Source organism: Dermacentor albipictus, chromosome 1, assembly GCF_038994185.2.
Source record: "Dermacentor albipictus isolate Rhodes 1998 colony chromosome 1, USDA_Dalb.pri_finalv2, whole genome shotgun sequence".
Lineage (NCBI taxonomy): Eukaryota > Metazoa > Arthropoda > Arachnida > Ixodida > Ixodidae > Dermacentor > Dermacentor albipictus.
The window spans coordinates 385432166-385456693 of record NC_091821.1 but is presented as its reverse complement, the minus strand read 5'-3'; the positions used below and the strand labels follow the sequence as shown (position 1 = coordinate 385456693).

At 42.0% G+C, this 24528-nt stretch overlaps 1 protein-coding gene across 1 annotated transcript; it reads left to right on the top strand.

Moving 5' to 3' along the window:
* Positions 1-51: 51 nt before the first annotated feature.
* LOC135902411 (uncharacterized) lies at positions 52-23149 on the top strand. The gene is made up of 8 exons (XM_065432433.2): positions 52-454; positions 809-1053; positions 1267-1330; positions 1432-1562; positions 3398-3516; positions 6039-6171; positions 6810-6906; positions 11906-23149. Exons 1-8 carry the CDS (start codon positions 217-219, stop codon positions 12025-12027), a joined length of 1149 nt encoding a protein of 382 aa, XP_065288505.1. The 5' UTR covers positions 52-216; the 3' UTR covers positions 12028-23149.
* The last annotated feature ends 1379 nt before the right edge of the window (positions 23150-24528 follow it).

Here is a 24528-nt window from a genome sequence, read left to right as displayed (position 1 = left end):
GGTTTGGGAGGTCGTATTGCCCGTAGGACAGTCATCAAAGCAGGCGCTGTTTCTTTGAGCATTCTGCGCTGGTTCACTTTCATGTTTTGCAGATTGTTTCGAAGTTAGATAACGTATCAGTTTGAAATTCTCATATTCTGGAACTATATTAACCGAATAATCATTTCGTGGACGTCCTGACTGTGCAGTATACCGGCCAGTTACGACAACGAAACAATGAATCTTGTTTGGCTGGCTGTTCTGCGCACGGCTGAAAACACTGCACGCATTGCTCGGCCTAGCCTGTCGGCACCAGCCGCTTGGAAGCAGTCTGCTGCGATCGCGCGCATAAGCTCCTGGGAGCACACAGCTCCAGGAGTTAGCCGCGCATCGCACATTCATACATTTACTGCCGACATGAATTGGTCGGCGAAACTGCAACGCTTACTGGAGAATTTCGACATCATGCGAATCAGTAAGTCCTGCATCGATTAATTTCGTCTCATCATGCGCGATGGGACGCTGTAACTGCCGTCGTACAATTATATACACTGTAATGTTTATGCGACCTATGTATGTTCTCTCTTGTTCTTTGACGACTCTCTGGGACACAAAATTAAATTAATAACGATACCCACACATTTCTGAATAGTGAAGAGGTTGCGAGCGTGGCAATAAACGTACGAAAAACGACCGCTTGCGATGATCGGTGCGCGATTTCAGAGGTGTAGGAGAGAAAGCGCGGTGGCGATTTACTGCGTGCGGCGTGGCATCGGACGGGCCGATCGAATGTGCCTGAGTTTCTCTACGCCTATTTTCTTCACCGCAGGTTTCTATCATGAGAAGTGCAAGCTGTTTTTCGTCGGCGACCAGCACATGGGTTTCATTCGGCCGAATGATTGGATACATCTTGCCCCTTACAAGGACGCGTTTCAGTACGACATCAAAACGAACCGGGTTTTCTTGAATCCGAGCTGGAAGACGTACGAGGAGCGCAGCGCGAAGGCTGCCGACGTTTTACAAGATTTACGAAAGAAGAAAATCTTCAAAACACTGAACGGGTGGAGGAACGAGGTATGTGTATTCGCTTGTTTACGTGCATAATCGCGCTCGCCGTCCCCTCGTCTGTTTCTAATTATAGCCGCGGCGTCCGTTCAGCTGGCATCAGCTCGAGCGAAAAGCGCGCATATCACTGCATTATGTCATCCATTACAACGACCGATTGTGTGTATATGTTTATATATATATATATATCTATATATTCAATACTCCTATTTTTCTCATTAGTGCTACGAAGTCAGTGCCAGGTTCGGAGACAAACCTGGAATGAAGATGGAAAGATCTGCAACATGTGAGTGAACAAACCTTTTGCGTGTGTTTTAACCGTAATCTCCATTGCGAAATTTTTTTCGTAACGGGACCTACGTGCTCTCTTGTTTCGTTTTCTCGAAGGCCTATTCGGTCTGAAGCGATATGGAGTACACATAAATGGATACGTGAAGCGGCCCGACGGCTCTATGAGCGTGTGGTTTCAGCGGAGATCGGCAACGAAGGAAACCTTTCCAAACAAGATCGACAACATGGTAATAATTAATGCATGCGTGCCTTCAATAGTTGTGCATAAATCGCCGATGACATTTTATTGGCTGCTTTTAGGAAAGAGTTGTCGAGATGATAATGTCATCTGTATTTTTAACGTGCACATTCTGATGGCTCTTAAAATGTATAATGTTCTCATAGGTTACATACACATCTGTAGACTGCAGCAGCTAGTTAACATGTCATTTTATGTTAACAGGCTAAAAACTTGGTCTGTAGGCTCATACCCTGTATGTATCCTAGCAGGAGTAGCCATATTGCATTTGCTCAAGTATCAGTTACTGCCGGAAGAACATACCTATGGCTTAAATAATGCGAACTTATTAGATGAATGGCCATGTTTACGAAAAAGAAAGTGGTTCTAAGTTAAGCTTGTCATATTTTAAACAGTGCAGTGAGCTTTGCAGTTTAACAGTAATTAACTCTTGAGTGCATCAAAATTTTTAATGGAGAATGAAGCAAGCCTGATCGATGAATGGTTTGAAAGCCATGAATAATCAATAGAGAAGTAGATATATATTTACATCCCCTAGTGTCATTCTGACTTTCAAACATTCTTGGCGGTACTTTCACTTTCAAGTAACATATAACATTATATGCAACATTAATTAAACACAGAGAGAAAAGGGCATACTTCTGAAGCTTTTAGATTAAGAGTTGGTGTAAAAATAATATAAGAGAGAGAGAGTGCTACGTATGAACTATTATGTGCATCCCTTAATCCGGAAGTTGTAAGGTTCAGCCCAGAAAGAAATGTCACACACAAACACAAAATCTGTTGTTTCCACTGCAGTATATTCAACATATAACTGAATAAAGTACCAGCTTGGTTAAGTTGGTAGATTCCATGGCGGTAAGCTTTTCCACACAAACTAGAGAACATAGACGGGAGACCTGACAAACGCAAGTGCAAACTTTCAACTGAATTTTATTGGCAAAAAGGATGAAGTTATGTACAAAGGCGATGAATGACGTGCATGCGGTTGATGAAAACAAGAAAAGAAAGAATCTTTAAATGAACAAGTGGAATATGAAAACTTGACACGTGCAGCACACACCAAGGACCTACATATGCCCAACGTGCACCTCGAAATGCTAGTTTTTTGCCCATAGATTGTGCCACAGACAATCAAGGTCTTTTTGTGACAACCCTATTGACACTGCACTGATGCATTTAACCCCCAGATGATCAATTTCTGCCACCTCAATAATTTCTCTGGTCACTTGGGTGGGATGCCTGCCGACCGCCATGTGATCTTTAAAAACCAATTTGCAACAGCAGTCCTGACAAAGTATGCAGCAGGTTGTGCACTTGATCGCGCTTTCATGTGGCAATAAGTACATAGTAGGCCCTGAGTGGGGCTAGCTAACACTCCCCGAGTTCGATCTAGTAGACAGAAATACCCAAGATAGTGAACGAATTAGTGGCCGTTGTTGTGGCACAATTGGAAGAATTGATCGTCCTGCCTGGTTTATAATCACGCATACAACCAACTGCACACTTGATAAGCAGTATGAGGCTCTTCAAATGAAATTTATTCTTACATGGAAACTCGTTACATTTTCATTTGTGTATACAGTAGAACGAGGGCTGCTTTGCATTTCATAGTTTGGGAAAGAGGCACCTGTGCCACAGTAAGAAAACATTTACGTATGCTTTCCTTTTTATCCTTTGTTGTGGTTGAGTATATGTTTGATTCTACCAAGTACATTCCCAAAACCAGACAAATTTCATGTGATGTTGAATAAATTTGATAATTGTGTCAGTTTAGGTGTTTGTAGAACTGTAAAAACCCATTTGCACTGTTGTCTCTTTCAGGTGACCGGTGGTTTTTGTGTCGGCTATACCCTAACTGAGTGTGTCCGAAAAGAAGCCCAAGAGGAGGCATCGTTGCCAGATCATCTGCTCAGTGCAATCCGGCCAGCTGGGAATGTGTCGTGAGTTTTCTTTGTGTGACCTCGCCTATGTTAATTGCTGCATAGAAAATCTGAGGAGTGGTTCTTTCCATGTTTTTGCTTCAGTTGCATAACAGGATATCAAAAAAAAAACTTGAAGGAAAACAAAAATGTCATTTGCAGTGTTTCGTTTCTTTTTCTTTTCAACCTTGCATAGGAAGCATAATTACTTGGGCATGTGCCCTTAATTAAAGCAGTGTGCTCTTTTGTGCAAAAGTAACAAACCCATTCATGACTATTTAAGCTACGTTTATAGTTAAGGGTGTCTGCTAAATAACAATTTCAAAAATTAGGAGACACCTTGCTTTTTTGGAGAAAGAAATTTGCTACACTTATTAATTTTGGGAGCAAACGAGATGTAGTGGCGGTAGTTGAGAGGAACCCATGTTTCTGCTTATAAATAAATTTACACAAGCCACAAGCTTGCATAGTTGCAGAACCTTGATCTCTAGGCACTGCATTTCGATGCTCCTACAACACCAAGTTGACCTTCTCGCTGTTCCTGTGTCTCTTTCTGATTGCGAAATTTCTGAGCCTTCAACATATTGTGGAGCCTTCCTCCTCATAATTCCTATGTTTAAGCATTGTAAGCGTAGTCTCGCAGCTTGCAGACGAGTGTCGCATTAAGAGCAGGAGTTTCAGCAAAGTGGTATGTGCCGTATGACGTTTTCTTTCCGCAGCAGCTTCTGCCACCTTGACCTCATTCACGAGTGCTTGGAGTGGTGTATCCTGGTGTCTGACATACTACCATAGCACCCCACTATTTATACACTGCGATGCTGGATGTAGCACAGTGACACTACCTAGCAGCAGTGCTTGCGTTCGAGGTGCTGAAAGTCACACTACAAACACCTGGCAGAGCGCAACAATGTCAACTTTATGCTGTTTTTACTTTCTTCTAGTACAATATACCCAACTAAAGCTCATGTTGCACATGTAAAAACACTTAAAGCTTTCACAACTCTTAATGTGCGGTATGGTGATTTTTTAGACCACATTTTCAACTCTATATGCTTCTGTATGAGTTTCTTTTTCTTTAAGTATAAGTACATACCTTAGATCAGTGACCTGTTTGTGATGTCATAAATAGCTATCGCCATTAAAAAAAAAGATTTCCATGTTTTTCAGTTCCTCTTACTGTGTGGCATAGCTGGACAGAGAAAGATCAGAACCCAGGGATTTGCATCTTCTTGCCATTTTAAAGCACAGCTATTAAGGGGTGTTTTACAGCCACTTTTATGCAACAAAAGCTTATGTACGGCGGTATGCTTGGTGTCAGCCAGCAATGCAACTTGCATCAGCATCCTAATTTATGCTTTGAAACGTAATCATCCATGATTACAAAATAAAAGTTACTATGTGTACATGCTCACTCGAATAGACAACTTCTTTGTGCTGTAATTTCAGCATTTAGTTCTTATTATTTGTTTCTCGCATCACATTTTCCTGACTCCACGTTGAAGGTTAGCTAGGAGTTTGTACGGCTGTGGTGGTGGAAACTGATGGCATGATCAGTATCAAATTTCAATCAGACATCGGCAATACAGCCTGCATGAGACCCCAAAGTGTCTGTATTGCCAGGGCATCAGTGAGAATGTGCAGGCATTGTCCGTGGTGAATAATCACTAAGAAGAACCAGCAAACAGACCCCTAGTGGTACAACCAAAGGGCGTAAGAACTCGTTTATACACCTTCGCTGTCTCTGGTGTAGCAGTTGCTCAGAGTGGCACACATCTGTGAAGATAAAAAAATATATATGACAATGTGCTTTTCTCTCGGCAGGAAGTCTTTCTTTTTATCTGTGGTTTTGGGTATGTGCAAAGCCAGGATAATAAATGAGGTTAGTGCAAAAGGTGCACGGGGAAGAACAGGCAGTGTCACTAAGCAGACGGTGTTCACACCGATACAAAAAATGAAGAGCACTAAAAGGCTGGATATGTGTGTTAATTGTAATGCAGATGTATAAGCGGTTTAACTTGGTCTTGCAGCAATTATCTGGTTAGATATGCAGTGTAAAGGAAATGAATGTACACCTGGGAGCAATACGAGAAAGAACGCCGAACTGTATTTTGAGAAACACTTGCTTTTGATGCACAGATTTGAAGCTGATGTGTGATAATATTGCATGAGGCTTTTATGTGGTTTTCTTTTTTTTTTATACGCTGTTGCACAAGTTTTTGGAAGTGCTGCAAGGGCTTCTTGTGGAATTAGAGTACACAGTCAAGCGTCGTTATAACAAGCATGAATATAATGAATTATCAGATATAACAAAGTCCGAAATGTTTCATGCCGATAACAGCGTGTACCAAATATATGCTTCTAACAAATATTGTATATAACTAAAATATTTTCGTTGGAGCAGACACTTTCCAGTAACTGAATATGATTAACACAGATATCTTTAACTGCACTTACTGCACTTCCCTCTTACAGTTTCATGGTACAGGCGATCTGATTGAATATTAAGAAACTTTCTTGATGACATGATTGAATATTTTTGCTAGGTTCGTGTACGAGGATGATCGGGGCATATTTCCGGAAACAATCTTTGTCTTTGACCTGGAGCTTCCTGCAGACTTCGAGCCTCACTGCTCGGACAACGAAGTGGACAACTTCTACCTAATGGCAATTCCAGAGGTATTTACTAGATCTCTATTTTGGACAGACGTGCACAAAACCCTACAGAAACCGAATCAACAATCTCGCCATGCTCAGAGTGTATATGCGGCTGCTGTACTGGTACCGTCATGCTGATAGTCCTCGCATGTTTCATACTGTATCCATGCTAAATTCTACCTCGAGTTAAATGCTGATACCAACTATACATTGTGGATATTGCCAATAAGTATTTGAGGGAGAGGGCACTTTGTGCAAGTGTGCCTCCCTAATCTTGTCCTTGCCATAGAATCCTCGTAGCCTTTTGTAATTGCTTTATCCTCACCTTCTGCCCCTGTGTGTTAAGGACTAAGACATTCTATCATGATAAGAAAGTATTACCATAAGAAAAAACACCTTACATACTTGTCATTGTAGGTGCCATTCAGTCCACTAATACTGTAGCTACCAGTACTGAAATCTTTTGAGCTAGTTGTTTAGCAGTGAAATTTGCCGTGTGATCAGTGTGTTGTATACTTTTGGGATCACTTAGGTAATCATGTTACTCGAACTAGTACCAAGTGCACTCTGATATCGCGTAAGGCTAGCTATTGAGTAGTCTGCGAGTCTATTGACGTGAGTAGCATTTCTCATGTTATGGTGGCTGTTTCACTGCACAGGTAAAAAACCTCGTTTTATCCGAGGAGTTCAAGATTACAAGTTGCCCCATCTTGCTGGACTTTTTGGTGAGGCACCACTTCTTGTCACCAGATGACGGTGAGTGAGCCATGCCCTTCACTTTGCTCTGTTAGATGTTCTGGGCTCTTTCAGTGGTGCATTTCTTCATCTGGTAACCATCCACAAAAAATACCTGGTAGGCACCTCGTGCCAGATTATACCAGAATAGCATGTGCCATGGCAGAAAGGGAGCATTGGTATGATCAGTGAACCAAAGCAAGAAATGGTAGTTCAGGACTGTGTTTTCCAGAACAAGCTAAAGCGAGAAGACACATATTTGGGAAAGCTAACGCTGTTCTGGGTAGCAATGGAGGCTTTCCTTTCTGTGGCCCTTTATACATTTTTTTTTTTGTATTTGAGAAACTGCCAAGATTTTGTAGTTTTGCTACCCTGCAAGGCATCAGTCTAACCAGAAATGCCATTGCACATACTACATTATTACCCATAGACCAGAGTGCTCAGAGGTCAAGGGAAAACGTGCGTATGAAATTACCGATCAGTGTCACCTAGCTCGATATTATGCTTACTTGCTTTCTCCTTTTTCAGAGTGCTAATCTGAAAGTTAAGATTTTGTCTAGGGCCTAACTCTCCCATGCTTGTTGTTCAAATGAAGTAGCTCCTATAAGAGTAAACTTTAGCTTGGGAGCTCCCATCTGAATACATGGCAACAAACAAATTGTTTCTCTTGGCAACCACTGCACAGAACTTGACGAAGTCTGTTGCATTTAAAAGAAAAAGGTAAATCTAATGTCTGTAGCAAGCAAACTTTGATTTAGGCTGTCAATATTTTTCCACAAATTCTTGACAAATTGCAATATTTCAAGGAACTCGAGTATCATGTTTACAACTAAGTAATTAAAAAATGGATATCGCAACTCTGTTAAGTGCACCTAATAATGCATCTAAGAGAGAGAGAGAGATTTATTTGTAGAAAGGCAAAGAGGTCGGCCTGAGCTATAGCTTGCTCTGGCCTGCTTCTCTACAGTAATGCATTTAAAGCATACAATATTGTATTATACACTGATTTGTGAGTAGTAGTTTTACAAAATCCTCGAAAACATTGTGGCAATTTCATGAAAGCTCTAAATTTATTATACATCAAATTTGTTCACTTTAGATGCTCTAACTGATGCAGTTTACTGAACTACGACAGCTGTCTTTTTTGGTGCGAAGTTATGAATTTATAAACTTTATGCTTCTGTATTTTTTTTAAGCTTGCCAATTTTCTGCAATTTTTGTTAAATATCTGAGGTCTAAAATTAAAATTCTGCTTTCGAGACTCACTAAAATTTAACCTTGTGGTCGTCTGGCACCGACTACTGCGGGTTCGGGCTTAGTGAGCCACAGGGCCGCTTAAGCTGTCGCCTCACGTAATGTAGTGCGCATGTTCAGGCCACAAAAGGGGGCCCTGAGCACTGTGCATGCAAGAAAACAGTATTGCTCTATGTTATGGAAACAATTTACTTGCCTTTGGCAATGCCCAGCACTGCACAAACGCCCAGTCCTGGGCCGGCATGGGAATCAAAGGGGCTCCTTTGTCAAGGGTGAATAGAGGAAAGGGTGCCACTAGTGCATTTTTGTGGGAGGACAGCTCTCTTCAACACGCTGCGTGGGAAGTGTCCCCATGGCTATGTTGCATACTCTCGTGATGACCGATGGCTCGCCATTGCTGGTGCAGTCCGATGGCATTTTGGAGATGCAGCACAGTGCTACAGTCATGGCACCTATGGGCAAAGGCTCACTGCAAGACCCTTCAAGTATGTGCGCCCGCTGCACTAGGGCTAACTGGGTAATGGTCCACCAAGTACGAGAACGAGAAGTTGCAGAAGCCAGGTCCCATTTAATCAACTTGCTACAGGCCTGTGAGAATCTGCCGCAGCGATGAAGTGCTCAGTGGAAGAGAGCTCGGGGGGAGGGCACCCAAGGGCCGCCACTCGGGTCGCCAATCCGGGCGGGTTTCGGTGACTTATGCTCGCATGGTGACACTGTACCAGGAGAGAGAAGCACGGTTTATGTGGGAAACTAGCTCTGTTGCACTAGCCATGTCTGCACACTGCCACTTGTGGGGCGGATCCCGGAGATTGAGCTAAGCACAATGCGTGAGCTGGGGGGATGAGGCGTGAGAAGGCACCTTGATCCCCAAAGCTTCGAATAAGTGCGGCTCGGCATAATGTGACTACATGCAAGCACTAGTCACTTTTCTTTGGCTTAGTGTTTGGAAAAGGAGCAACACAAGGTACACGCTCACTGTAGGTGCCAGGCACTATAGTTGAGCTCAAGCCCGAGCAATGCCCATACAGAGGTGCTGTTGGACGAGACGGAAAATGTATATGTACCCTGTGATGTCCTGGAGAGGTCACCCTCGCGTGCACCCTGCCAATGGCGCCACAGAACAGTCCTTGGAAAAGGCCACCCCCTTTCTCTATGCGACTACCGACAACCACTGCAAGTGGAAAGGGAGAGGCACAGGGACGACAGAATAAGTGAACAAGTTGGTCCAGCAGTTGCCTCACAAAAGCATTTCTGTGTTTTACATCTATTTGAATAAGTGGCATTGGTGTTGACCCTGAGGTAAAGCTTCCTCATAAGAAACCCCTCCTTCTTATGCACAGCTGTCCGGAAAAGCGGTGACTGTCAGGTCTCAAATGAGTGAGAGGCGTAATCTGTTGATCGAGGCCTGGTAGCATACGTCTTTCATTTTGAATAGAAATGCAGAAGCAAATCTGTGTAGAAGCTAATTGTGCAGTCCTGCTGATTTTTGCAATTGTCTAGATGTTCAGTGATGTTTCTTGAAAGTGTGTTTGATATGCAAGAGTCAAGTATTGTTTCCGGTAGAGTTTTGAAAGTGTCATTGCTTAGAAAAAGGGAATTGAGAGGAGCACTGTGGTTATGTGCAATTTGCAGAGAGGGACAGAAGCAAAAACATTTCCATACAGTATTAAGAAAGTGAGGTAGTATCGCCGTGGCTATTAACATTGTGTTCTGTCAGTTTTCATATGGAGCTCTGTACAAGCAGCCAAACTTCTACAGGCTTGATTTAGGCATCATTCAGACCTTAGCAATAAATTTTTTATGCGAAGCATATTACTAGAGCTCAACCCAGCTCCTCAGGCGCGGTGGTGTCGCCTTCAATGACCTTTGACCCCATGCCATACCACGTGACACCGTGACGTCACGACAGAGGAGAAACGGGGCTCCAACTCGTGCCGTCGCTCGTGGCGTCGCGGCGGTATATAAGCAGCTGCGCTTGTTTCTACTAGGTGGCTTTGGCTCCACTCTTGCAAGATGGGCTGGGTGGGAATCGAACCAGGCTCTCCGGAGTGCGAGACGGAGACGCTACCACTGAGCCACGAGTACGATGCTTCAAAGCGGTACAAAAGCGCCTCTAGTGAATGCGGTGTTGCCTTAGAAACGAGCTGTTTCTAAGGCTCAGGCATGCGTCGCTTGCTCAGGTGCACATTTCGTTGCCGCGCTGAACGCTGCGTTGCTCGACGCTCACCGCGTCCAATGCGGGGCGCGTAGTCGCTGCGCCGTAGCCCATTGTCTTACACCCCTTGGTGGGTCGACGGGAACGCTGTCGCGTTCCACTCTTGAAGGCGAAGCAGAGTAACGCATGAGTTGTTTCTTCGTCTAGCCGAACCAAACATAGCCAAGCAACGGCAGTTCACCAGGCTAAACAGTGGTTCAACAACTAAAATAAAGGCTAGTATGCTTCGCATCCTGGGCTTAACCTTAGCTAAGCCACAGCCATTTTTCCAATGTGCCTAGAAAAGCAAGGCACTTCAAGCAATTCTCATTGCAAAACTGTGCCTAGGCTGAATTCCTAACTTCGTATGCTCTTCGCTTTGTAGAATTTGTGATATACTGTCGAACACACTTATAATTATCCCATATATGACAAATTATCAGTTGTAATTACCACATTTCATTGCACTTAAGATTTTCTGACCCCACCTACGGATACTGCATCCAGATTTAGTGAACATATTCAAAAGCACCGTACTATTACAACGAACACTTCAAACCCAGTCGCGGTAAAAGGAGGGCACATTTAAAGTTCCAAAGCACGGAAGTATGACCGAACTGGACGCATGACAGCGCGCCCCTCACTCCAGTCCAACCGCGACAAAGATACCACCAGCAAGATGAGTGAGCGCCACATGTAGATTTCGGAAACCGTGACGAAAGCCATGTACTTTCTACCATGTCAGGGCAACCATTCCTTCAGGGCATGTCTCCAGCATCCTTCAAGGCGAGGCAGTACAGTGGTGGTGGCTTCTGAGATAAGTGGTGCACGTGTCTGTGCAATCTCAGAGGCCACTATGGAGGCATTCTCGTTTGTGCACAGTTCTGTGCGTGCACTATGCCTATTTGGACAATTTGGACCAACGACCGCCCACGTGTTGCTATCTTATTATTGCTGTCGATATTCACACTATATGATTTGACGTGAGCACAACAAGATGTGCCACTGCCATGCAAAGTTTCAGACAGTCACCGGTTACTATGCCATTGTCTCTTGAGTGATCACAGTTCGGGATGGTGTTCTATCTTTCAAACTTGATACTTTTTCGGTCGAAGTGGCATAAAAAATGTAACTACGTGGCTCTTGTATTTTCATAGTTTTAGTGCAAAAACACTGAGCAGTGTACTGTTCTGAATACAAATGGGATGTTCCCTTTTGTGTTATTCATCCTCACTGCACTCTGCAGAAGTTCCTAAGGCAATGTGTTGAGCATTGTAAAGCCTGCATGAAGACTGTTGTATATGTCTACCAGAATTGGTGATATGCAGGCAAATTTGATGGATGTTTTCCTACCCATAGCAGTATAAACAACATTCTTAAGTATGCCAACTGAAGTGTGTAATTTATGGTGTATGATAGTGCATCCTGGTGCACTTTTATTTAAGAACATGCTAATGTGCTTTAGACAAGCTTTAGCACTAGCACGCATGGGGATTATCCTTACTTTGAGCATGTGCATTATATAAATCCAGACTGAACAAACATGTTAACCTTATGATCGCTATTTTTCAGAGCCCAACTACTGTCAGCTCATGGACACCGTGCACATGCCACTGCACAACTTCTATCCATCTGCAATGGTGCCCACCGATGAGACCAAGCATCGCTTCCATAACAACTCATCTGCAATATAACTTATTCGTAAAATGGTTCCTATGTTAAAGGGAGAGTCCTATGTACATATATTTATGCATACATGTGCATACACACATATTTATGTATACATTACATCCATACACACAGCTTGTGGTGATGGAAAGAGGTGCTTAAGGGCAAGCTGGCCAACTGCAGCTTTCAGAGATAGACTTGCACTTCTGTTGCATTGGCCTATGTAATCTCCACCTTAGGTGAAGTGAGTCTTCTGAAAGGCTCAAATCAAAGGAGAGTGTAAAAACTGCAAACCTGCAAGTCTGATGTACTCCAGTTGTTTGCTCCAGAAGGAAGCTCTGACGCATAAAATTATCTTTAGCTGTGGTCATTTGGCATGGACACAAGAGGCAGGCACATTTTTGAAAGAAAGCTTCTCTAGCCTGTTAGTACTACTCGCCAATGTGATGTGAAGAACGAAAGCACATGACAGTTTCAGCAGCATCTCTGGCATTCCAATTGCTTGTGCATCTTCTGGGGTCTGATCCGAGTGCATTGCATACTTGTGTAAACTGTGCTTTGCTTTGCAGACACATGCTGATGCTGTAGGACAAACAAGGGAAAGGCATGTGTTTAGTGCAAGAACAATGTAGCAATGGCTTATATTCTTATGATGGCTACTATTAATGCTTGAGGATAGATGTATGGATGTATGAGAAGAGAAACAAGTGACAAAGGTACAAGGGGCGAAAAAAATGAAAGAAGGTAGAGGAACACATGAACAGTGCGAATGCCAGTAACTGTTCAAAATCGATAGCAATATGTACATGGTGTCCCATGTAGTTTTAAAACAAATTATGGGGTTTTATGTGCCAAAACCACTTTCTGATTATGAGGCACGCCGTAGTGGAGGACTCCGGAAATTTTGACCACCTGGGATTCTTTAACGTGCACCTAAATCTAAGTACACGGGTGTTTTCGCATTTCGCCCCCATCGAAATGCGGCCGCTGTGGCCGGGATTCGATCCCGCGACCTTGTGCTCAGCAGCCTAACACCATAGCCACTGAGCAACCACGGCGGGTTCCATGTAGTTTTGTCCCACAATGTCTTAATGAGTCTGTCTGGTAAAGTAATCCATGCTATGCTAATGTAGTTAACTGCAAATTTGGAGATCGATATCTCAGAACTGGTGCTAGTCTCAAGATGCCTAACAGGACAAGCCTTGACCACTCACTGGCATCAATTCTGCAAATGCTATATGCGTGCTAACTAAAAAGTTAAGGACTAACTTACTGGCAATTACTGAAATTATTGTGAAATTATCAGGACTAGGTATGTTTCAAAAAGCAATCTCAATGCTGAGCTCGAGGTCGTGGGTTCGATGCTGGCCGTGGCAGCTGTATTTCGATGGGGGCGAAATGCAGAAATGGCAGTCTGCTTAGAAATAAGTGCATGTTAAAAGCTCCAGGTGGTCAAAATTAATCCAAAGTCTCTCACTACAGGTTGTCTCGTAATCAGATCATCGTTCTGCCCTCTAAAATCCTAGAATTCAATTTTTTTTTTAAACAAGCAGCAGTGCTGTTACAAATCAGCTGGAGTGTTCAGAGATGAAGCTGCTTCATGAAAAAGAAATATACTAGGTTTGGGACTAACGGAAACCTTTGCTTACAAAGGAGCATTGTCATCACATGTATGCAGCTAGCACTATCACAGTTGGCCCGCTGGCGCTGGGCACCACCTGACTGCTGTCTGGCGTCTTCTTTCTGGTGCCCTACAGGAAAACTAATGCAGTTCTTGCCAGCTCCACAAGCTGTAAAGTGTTTCAACGTGAAGATGCCACTTCTATACTGGGGCTGTTGGTATTGGTTATCGGCATAGTCACTTATTTATTATGAGAAATAATATACTTCTTTATTTTTAGGGTGTCAGAACTGTTTTCCTTTTAGCCAAAATGTTTTATTGCCTATGAAAACCGGTTTATCATTCTATTTCATTGTAATGGAAGTAAAACACACTCTGTAAGGGTGTAATGTACAGAAGCACTAGATCTGCAACTTGTAGAGGCCACCATTAATTGAACACAGGTGCCACTAGTACATTTTAAAATGACTAGATGCTTAGCACTATGCTGAAAACTGCTGATGTAAGCTGATCATTCAAAAGATTACAGCATCCTTCTTGTGTAGGCTGTGTTCTGCAGCACTCACCACTGTGGCTCAGCCACTGGGCCATTCTGCTGTTGCGCACTAGGTCTTGGTTTGACTCCTAATCGCAATGACTGCATTCTGGTTTGGGAAGAATGTAAAAGTATTTCTGTGCTTACATCTAGGGTGTACATTAAAAAAACCCAGCTTATCAGAAAAATGAACCACATTCCCCTCTAATTGCATCCCTCATAGCCCAGGTTTAGGGAACTAAACTAGATTGGTTGTTACTGTGTTGACAAGCGATCTAGTGACATCGTCAGCAAGGGATAAATGTTGCCGTATAAGAAAGAAAGTGGGGTGATGGGGTTCGTGTCATAACGGCACAGCACGGCAAGTGTCGCATAGGTGTGACACTTCTAGTATGATAGTTGTGACAAGTAATGCAACATTTGTGGTTTGAAATGGGCATGAGGGCAGATTATTTAGGATAATTTTTTCCAAAATGTAGAATCAGGATTCTAGTGTTGCACAGTGCCAGATTATAATGTTTGGTGTGCTTTCTTCTGGAGATCTCAGTAGTCTAGCGTTGTGCAGTGCTACAGGATGATACTGAACATTCTTTTGTCTAAAAATCTCACAGATCTCACGCTGAAGCATTGTATTAGGCTATCACAGGTGTCAGTTACATGAACCTTGTAGCCTGTAATTTTGTGCTGCGCACTGCAACTTGAAAGTTGAGCTTGCGTTTCGCAGCCCAGTCGCTCTTTTGAAGTGCTGCCTTATCTTACCACACTGTAGCGGAGGCTTTCTTTTTCATGTCATTATCTTTTAAGGCCATTTTCATGAATTTTTTTACTACGGTGTGAAAAATTGCATCCTTTTATTTGGTGAAGCATAAACTAGTGCATAATCTAGCCTAAGGCAATAGCGGTATTATTTTTTGTTTTACAGTGTTTGCGACTGCAGCTGAAAAAGAAAGTTCATAGAATCATGGTTTATCTGTCATAATCAATCTTCATGCAACTCTAACCGTGGCCCCCTGCTGGATGTTTACGGCAGTTTCATAGATAAATAGGATGTATTTCTCATTTGTTGCGATTGTGTACTGACGATGCCACCCGCATAGGTGGCGAAACGTCTATGTTTTTGTTATTTTTCGTTAAGTAAAGCCAGTGAAAACAACAATTTGAAGCATGAAAAATCATGTGGCCTTTTTCTGTACATTTTTATGGTAGATGAGTATTCTAGGGTCGTATAGGCATGATCTGTTGCACAGCGTCACATGGCTTTCTTTTTCTTTAGACATTTATGTGGTAGGTAGAAAATTAAAGCATCTGGCTATGTGTTTCATCCACAGTGATGGGCGAACAGTATTACAAGAGTGTAGTTAGATTTTCCAGAGCTTTATGAGCACTGCTGGCTGGCTTGGTGTTTGAACTCAACATTTCTGCTCATAGCCACGATGGGGAACTCTCTGCTTCTCACTGAAAAGCTTAGTGCCAATTTGGAAGCTTAAGAAAGCTGTGTGAAATAGGAAGGGCATGTCTGTTTCTCTCATTTTCTTGATCATGATGTGACCAGGGGCCATGTTTTTGTGCAGTCACCTTTGACAAAGCTTTGATCTTGCCTTACCTGTCTTAAGAAAGCAAGAAATTCTGTAGCGAAGCTGATGGTGAACACATCAGAAAAGCTCTTCAGGTTTGCTTCACACAAAAGGACAACTCACTCACAGACAAAGTTGTGATTGAAGACAGCAAGTCTTCCTCAGCTAAAATTGCTCTCAAGCATAGGAGCATGCATGTGAATGATGTTTAAGAAATTGTGAGCACTTTGCAGTAATTACACTGTTCATCAACATAGGATAATTTATTAACACTAAAAGACGCATTTTACTGACTAAGAACTAGTTTGCGCAAGACTGTTCCATGATTCACTTCTTGCCAGTGCATTAGACATAAAAATGATGTCAAATGGACATTAGAATGACGCATGCTGACCTGCAGATTCCTTTAGCCATGTGCCTTCTTCTTTTTTTCTTTTCTTTCCTGTTTCTGCTGAAATGTGGATGCTGAAAATGGTACATCTGAAAATGGTATATCCCAAAAATATGGCCCCTGATTTTATTGTCTGTCACACTGTAAATCATCAAAGTGTCCTTGATCATTCACTTATATTACGGAGTCTGTTCAGAGAAATTGTGTTTACTTCAGTGTGAAACTCTACTGCATCACTTTTGCGCAAGTGTCTAAACTGTAGCTTTGACATGCATCTTAAGTTTACTTGAGGTATCACAAGGCATGAACCTGCAGTCAGGCTGTGGCACACTGATAATCAATAATGTTGGCAGGCATTTGCCAGAAAACTTGTTAGCATAGTGAATTTTTACTACTGTCACTTGCACACTCTAGTAGCACTTTGTCTTGGCAGTTGGGGCACAATGACGTTTAATGATAGCTGTAACCATAGCCTTATTGTCCCTTTTATATACAGACTTCTGGCTTGTGATGCTACCAGCTGGTTAGTAGCAATGTAGGAACACCATTACTTGCAAAAATGTATTTTACAGCTCAGCCTAGTACTGAATGGCTATTGAAATATGGTGTGAAGATGAGAGAGATGCCAAGAGAGATTACTTGTGCTTAGCTACGTGAAGGTGTAGAAAATTCCAAGACCACATAGGACAGAGGGTTTTGCACAGTAATGTTTTGCCACTTTTTTTTAATAAGGTTTTGAGAGTTTGGCAGCACCTCTGTATCACCGTATTTGCAGGTATAGTGGGCCTTTCTTCTTTTTTTCCAGTATTGCCATCCCTAGAAAGATATCTTTTTAAATTTTGGGCATGGTTCCAAGTATACCCCCTCCCCCCCTTTTCCCTGTTTAGTACTTAAAGAAATGTAGTGAGCTCAGCCTTCAGACAGCGAAATTCTACAGGAGCATTGGCCTTAGATGGCAAGGCTAGGTCTGCAGATAGTGTGAGCCTGATGAAATACAGGGGATTGAGACGAGCTGGTGTCAGAAAGCTGTCCAGCATCTCAAGGTTTAATAGCTTGATGCACTTCAGTGATCAATGCTGTGTCTCTTTCATAAAGCACAACTGCCTCAGCGCATGCACATTTCGTCCCTCTGTGTCTACGGTGCATATGATGCCCTCGTTACAGCACTTTAAGATGCCGTGGTGGGTGACTTGCTGCCGTTATGTGCGCTTGTGCAATTTCCAGCATATGTGCAGGTGACTCTGCACAGGTATGCTCCAAGGTGACAGGCCATCCATTGTGGTATTCTGAAAGGCCTTATTTCAAGCCCATAGATATGATTGCATTGCCTATTATTCGGCATTACAACCTTACTAGTATACATTTGTACATCATTTGATTTTTTTTTGTGTCAAAAGTTTCTTCTTGCATTATATATAATTGCATGTGCATTAATTTCGTGCAAATATAGGATTTGAACTTCAAAAGTGATTCATGTGGTTTGGTATTTCAAAGGGGGATTTGAGCTTAGGATATTTTAAATGTTTCACTAGCGTACTAGCAGCGAGTTGAAACAGGAGTATCGAAAAGTACATTCTGCTTAGCACCTGTGGAAAGTCCAACATTAGGTTCTGTCATATCATTGTCAGTTTCGTATTCCAAATTTTTGTTTTGCCAAGCCTCTTGTTTTCTAAGCATGTAGCCTCTGTCCTTCGAGATTCCCTGCTGTTTCTGTCCCAAACTTTCTATGCCTACAATATTACCGTTTGTAGTGATAGTATTCAGGCTAACCTGAACTTTTTGTTAGTCTATTTTCAGTTTGACATTGAACAGGCTGTCAGTCAGGAAGAAAGGAAAATATTTCCCTGTCAAGAGTTCTGTGTGAGTTACTATATTGCATGTCCTATTATTTCTGCACAGGCATTTTGTGTAATAAATTAAGGAATTCTGTGTTAAAGTTCTTTGTACCTGCTGCAGTGGCTCTGTGGCTAGGGCGTCGTTCTGCTCAGCTTGGGGCATACGCTTCATTCCTCACCATAGCAGCTGCATCTCAGTTGGGGCAGAATGCAAGAAGCATGCGCTCATATACAGGCACTCATTATGGAACTTAGTTGCTCAAGACAAGCCTGGAGTCTCTCGTTAAAGCATTGTGCATTCATACTGCTCATTCTTGGGACATGCAAACTTGTCACTTATCAATTACTAAAACTAGCACACTAGTTTTGCGTAGCAAAACTTTGTATGTTTTGCTAGGCAAGCACTCTATAAGAGCATTTGCGAATAGCACGCGGAGCCAAGTGTACTTGATGAGTTGGGTCTCAATGTTTGGCTACTGAAAAAATAGTGCTAGAGAAGTCGGTGGAAATGTCTGCCATTTATATACCATTACTGTTGGTTTCATGAATGGCAGTGTTGTGCGTATCATTCTGTACACCTAAGGCAGACCTTGCATACCTTGCGGTTTTATCTTGAAAGTGGCAAAAATTTATTCGGCATGGAGTCTATAACTTCTTTGTGGGGCATCCCCGCAAGATAGCTGTGCATATGCAACTGCAAAGTGGCTGTTGTTGCGATGGAAAATATGTGTACACTAGTTTCTATATGCTGCTGCTTGGCCCCTTGGCAAGAGGTTTAATGTATTGCCTTGTCACACATGTACCAAAGCAAGTCACTTTAAATGAGGTACTGCATGAAATTGAGGAACAGGTTAACTGCTTACTCCCAACAGAGTTGTGTATGCTGTAAAATCATTGCTGTGAGTTTTGTCACCATCTGCTACCAGCAAATTTGGTGTATTATGTAGCTTTTATGAAAATTTTATGCAAATCTTGCTGCATTGCATTTGTAAAGCTTTGTTAAGGTTGTGCAGTAATGAATGTTGTGGACCTCAGCTTGCAACCATATATATATATATATTATTTTTGTGGCAACATGATTGATGTGATACCTGCTGAGCAAAATTTAGCCTTGCTGGTGCCTCACCATGTATAACATGTATGAAATTTCTAAGGGTGAAAGCAAATACCAATTTGTGTTTTGCATGTTCATACCCAATTCCTGCTTGTGATTTGATTGTTTCTTAGATACAGGAGCAGAATAGAAAAGCGGTACTGTAGCATAATGCTGCTGTGATGAAGTCTTGTTTGTTCTTGTCAATCTGTGTGGCAACTGATTAAATTGCAATTGCAGTAAATTTTAGTGGTTGGCCCTACAGTGTGCCTAACATCCTCATTACGTTAGGCACACTTTATTTTATGTGTATGCGTCGATCTACAATATAGACCTTTGTGATGCGCTATTATGCATTTCATGTTTACTACCACAGCAAATGCTGAAGACAAGATTGCTGACCACAAAAGTTAGTATCAGGGTGTACAAATGAAGCTAGGCCAACGAGCAGATAAACCATTTCCAAAAAGGCCTGAGTGAGCAACATGGTACGCTCATGTATTGTCCAAAAAGAGCAGAATCCTTCATCCAAGCAACAGTAAATGTTAATATAATGGCAGTAGCCTAAAACATTCGTGTCTCAGCTCTGCTTATCAGAAACATTGACAAAAGGTAGTATTATTTATTGATTAGATTAGAAATTATCAGGATGAGAGTTTTTAGGGTGCTGCAAGCATACTTAGTAAAGGGTGCATTAACAGCTCTGTCATTCTGAGTCACCTAAGAAAGTAATAAATGGAAAGATGCAGAGAGATGAGGATATATGCCAAATCACCATATTTTAGAAACAAATGACTGCTAGCATGCTAAAAAACTGGTTTAAAAATAACTGGATACATTCAGAAGAACAAAAACAAATCCACCTATAGCAAGCATAACTGTATGTCCTGATTAGTATATAAACTTTTCAGCTTTCATGCAGTAGATGTAACATTAATATGCTACCTTTAATGGTGCTCAGGATGTCGCAACTTAGTTGACATACTACACTAATTTTGGCGTACTGAAGGTGTGTTTTATCGAAGTGCTAGTACGCATGGAAAACATTATTGTGTATATATTTCTTACCTTTTTGAATACCGGTTACTTAAAGCTTACAATGAAGTGCAGAATTCCTGTAACATCAGCATATATCTTCTGGAAGTATAACCCTAATGTTTCACTCTTTTGAAGTACTGTACAAGTGTTAAAGCAGGGGCTCCCGAAGTGTATATTGAGTGGGGTGGAAGGGGGCTGGAGTTGGAGCTTGTTTCGCCTATACAATATTTTTGTTGTTATTGTGAAACCGAGGCCTAATTTACTATAGTGGAGAGGGAGTCGCTCTCAGGGCTAGAGGGCAGGGGCAGTGCCACACTGTGATGTAAACTATGGGAGCAGACAGGAGGGGTGCTCCTGTCTGCTCCCATCATCAGTAATGAATCATAACATCATCATTAGAACAATTTCTTGTGCACCTGCATATTGAAATTATTCTTTTTTTTGTATTTTATTCAGTGGGGAATGCGGAAAAAAATGCTGAACTTGACTCTAAAATTTGAAGGAATTGTCTTTTGGTTTTGAACATAGAATATAGCAACCTTATCTGATAGTTTGCTTTTGGTCCACCCAGTCTGACCAAATTATGGTATGAAAACATATGGCATACAGTCAGTGGAAGCATATGCTTTCTTGAAATGCCTGTAATGGAAGGGGTGTGTGATGGCTGACCCTAAACCCTCAGCGATTCTGGCCTCATGCCAGGTTTACCACTCACACTCTCACGTCGATTGAGCCAATTAGGCTTCTTAGGCACATTTTGTAGCATTTGACTTTTCTGGCAGTTGTCTAAACGCATACACCGATAAATGAGCCACTTATGACCTCATTTTGTATCAGCCAAGCTGTATGGCTTCATGATTCATATACAAAAAAAAGAAAGAACATGGAAATTTTGATGGTATGTTAATGTCCGAAAAAGAATATGTGTTGTTTTAGACTCTGAGAAAGTCGATGCATTTTAAATGTTGGAATGTTTATCTTACTGTCAAGGTGTCTTCTTAAAGGAATGCCGATGAGAAATATTGACTTAATCCAGTCTGCGTGAATACCCTTTTAGAAATCTCTCAAGGTTAACTTCACGTTGAGAGATGACTTTGTTGCAGAGGAAATTGCGATAGAGGCTACACAATTCCTCGGTGATTCAATCTGCCTGCTACGGCAGGGCCATTAATGTGGGCATCTTGCACTGCTCTGTTAGTCTCGTAGTTTGTGCTCTGGTGCAAGCTTCTATCTGTTCTGAGTATGAGGGTCCTGCCGAACCACTGTCTTGCATTTAACAGCACCAGCATTGGTTATGTAGTTATTTTACTTGAGAATCGAATTAACTTGGGCAAATTTCATTTTCTGTAGTGCTTAAATGAAACAGCCACAATTTATTAATCACAGGGCATCAGACATCTCACGAATTTTCACATTGGCAGTGCCAATCATTTTTTACATTCTTATCATTTTGTCGCTTATTAAAAGCTTTTTTTATTGGTAAGAGTGGCATATGGACATTTTGCAGCGCTAGTCTATATCACTGACTTATGACTTGATTGATATATATATTGACTTAATGTTAGTGTTTAGTGTCCCTTTTAAGCAAAATGTAAACTATTTGGACAGTAAACTGTGTTTATGCAAGTGGTCTTATTAAAATTACAGCATGTTCCTTTTTGGGTTGTTGTATGCCGCCCACCCATCTTTATTGAAGTTTTACTTTCTTTGATATTCGTTTACTGTCCCATTTATGCAATTGTCATGAGGGCCTGCTGTGAGTTATGCACAATTGCATTTTAGTAACTGGTATTCAAAGTGAATGTTAAAGCTTGGATGGTGCAAAGTTTTTCGATAAAGTCTTGCACTTTTTGTGAAGAGGTCTGCAGCGAGAAACCAATCGCTTTTTCTCTTTTTCGTTTACTTCTGCCATAAACTTTAGATCATATGAATTATTACTGAATACTTGCAGTGTGTATGTGCATGCGTGTGTGTTTGCTTGCATGTGTGTATGAGAGAGATAAAGAGGAAAGATATTGGTGACCGGTATTGATTCTAGTGTAATATTCTGGGGTATTCACTGGATTGCAGAACATTTTCTTTTCTCTGTACGTATATATGTAGTTCACGTACCTGAGAAGTTTGAGCGTGGCCTTATGTAGTACACTATGTTTTCATTGTCCGGTAAGATTGGCTCCATGCTGACCTTGATTGTTTAGTTGATTCTCCTTTTTTTTTTTTCACATGACATGAGAATTCGCAACCATGCTGTAACAAATTATGCAGCATATGAGCTAGTCTTCAGTTTTGCTTCCACACAGACAGACATCACTTGCAAAGGTGTAACTAACATGTTGAGTACTTTTGTTGTTAGGAGGACATGACCAGTCCAATCCACCTTGTGGATGCGGTCATTTGTGCTGCACTACTTCTCGTTGTGTATTTTTCAGCTCATACCGACTCTTTGTAGAGATTACCAGATAAGAGTCTCCTTCCTTTTATGGATCCATTTTTGTCATTATTTAATACAAAAGACAGGCCAATACTAATGGGTTGTTTGTGCCATTGGAAATGATGGTGCTTCAGCTATGTGGTTATGAAACTGTGATTTTTTTTCTCTATGTGTATAGTTACAGTGTTTGTCTTGAGAAGGCTTGGTTACGTAGTGTAAAACTTGCTGATGGGACATTGATGCAGTTAGTGGTGAACTATCGTTGAGGGTTCCAGTAGCTTGCAGTGTATCATGTACGCAGTGAATGCTGTGCCTGAATGTTTGAATTTGAATTGAGTTAATGCACCGGCACAAAGCAGAATCTGGTTGGTTATAAAAGTGAAAATTGGTTAGTTAGCACCTTGTCTTGGTTACTGCATTGAACATTCCTCAGAGCAACAGTGCTATTTCTGAGATTGTTCTTTCTGTGAACTGCTGAAGCTTGTATGGTGCCTGCACTTTTTCTTTTCTGGAGGAGTTGAGAGAGACAGATGTATATGACACATGTATGCAGCATGTGATGCGACATGTGTGAGAAGAATGTTTTGAACAGCAAATAAAGCAGTCTGCACAGCATGTGTTGCACTACTACATGATGGTCTGTTTTTACCCATGTAATTTTCACTGAACCATATAAATCTAATAGAATGGCAATGATCAAAACACTTGTACTGCAACACTTTCTGACTTGGCAGTGGCGCCTAAAACTCGTACAAGTGTTATTCCTGGCCTTCTTGTTTGGCCAGTAAAGGCAAATATTAACTTAAGCTAGATTGGTATGGTTCGCTGTTAGAGTACCTGATAGGTCAGCGTTACCGTGAGCATACTGGCTAGGTTTGGCAAACCAGAAAGCACTTAAAAAATGAAAGATGAATTGTGCCGCCAACTTCAAATTCCCATGCCAGTTGTCTATGATGGCACAAATTTTGAGGTTGTCTACTTAGTAATGGATAATTGCTTATCAATAAAGCACGGTTATATTGTTGGTAAAGGTAGGCAGTTTCAACCTGTCAACTTTCGGAAGCTTCGTTAGAAATGTCATTTCTTTTTTTAATACCGCTGTGGTGGTGAAACTGCAGAGCATACCTTTCCTGTGCGGGAAGTACTTGGTTCGAATCCCACCTAAGGCCGGAAACCCGCCAGTTTTTTCTAATGGGTAGAAATGTCCCACCACCTTGTGCTCGATTGTTTATATGAGTTCTCATATTGAAATGGGCCCCGCTAGAGATTTGCGAAGGTCTCTGGGCCACCTTTGTTCCACTACAGCTTTGGTGACATACTAGAATATCCGCCGCTGCTGTGGTTGTGTTGCCACCGGGCACGTACCAGTAAAATAGGTACAAGTGCACTCCTGGCCTGGTGCTCGGCAACTACAGGAGTTCCAGATGCTTGGAAGCCAGGGAAAACACGGGGAATGCGGGAGATGGAAATTCAACAGGATGAGCAAAATGTGAACAAGGTGAATGCAGGAGCCATGCTCCTGCATATATGTGCTCCTGCATTCACCTTGTTCACATTTTGCACATCGGATGCTTGGAAGGACAGCCACTTGATGGGAAGTTGGCTGTACGACCGCCAGGCTCCTTTTTGGGTACGCGTGATAATTCAGCGAAGTCCATGTCACACTGACTTTTCGAATGCAGCCAGTTGGGCACAATATCTTAAAATGCAAACTTGGCTTCCATTTTTTTCTGCCAAAGATCAACTAAAAGTAGGCCGGAAGCTAGAGTTCAGTCACTTTTTGGTCATCGCTTAATTTCCACAATGCGCAGCCTACTGTACGTGAAATACCTCAGATACGTTGGTTTCAAGGACGAGTTATAAAAATTGTAGCGTTCATAGATGCAACCAGCCATTGACTCTTGTAGCCGCAAGTACTTTTGTATGCGAGATGGCACTTATGAAGCATGCCATGCGTGTGGCATGTGCCACGCGGTTGAGCGTTGACCTCAAATTTGAGAGGGCCATTG

Bases quoted from the DNA above. Each gene is read 5' to 3' on its own strand.
- LOC135902411 (XM_065432433.2), top strand. From the start codon at position 217: ATGAATCTTGTTTGGCTGGCTGTTCTGCGCACGGCTGAAAACACTGCA. The intron at 455-808 runs GTAAGTCCTGCA...TCTTCACCGCAG, and splicing joins TTTCGACATCATGCGAATCA to GTTTCTATCATGAGAAGTGC. The intron at 6,907-11,905 runs GTGAGTGAGCCA...GCTATTTTTCAG, and splicing joins CTTCTTGTCACCAGATGACG to AGCCCAACTACTGTCAGCTC.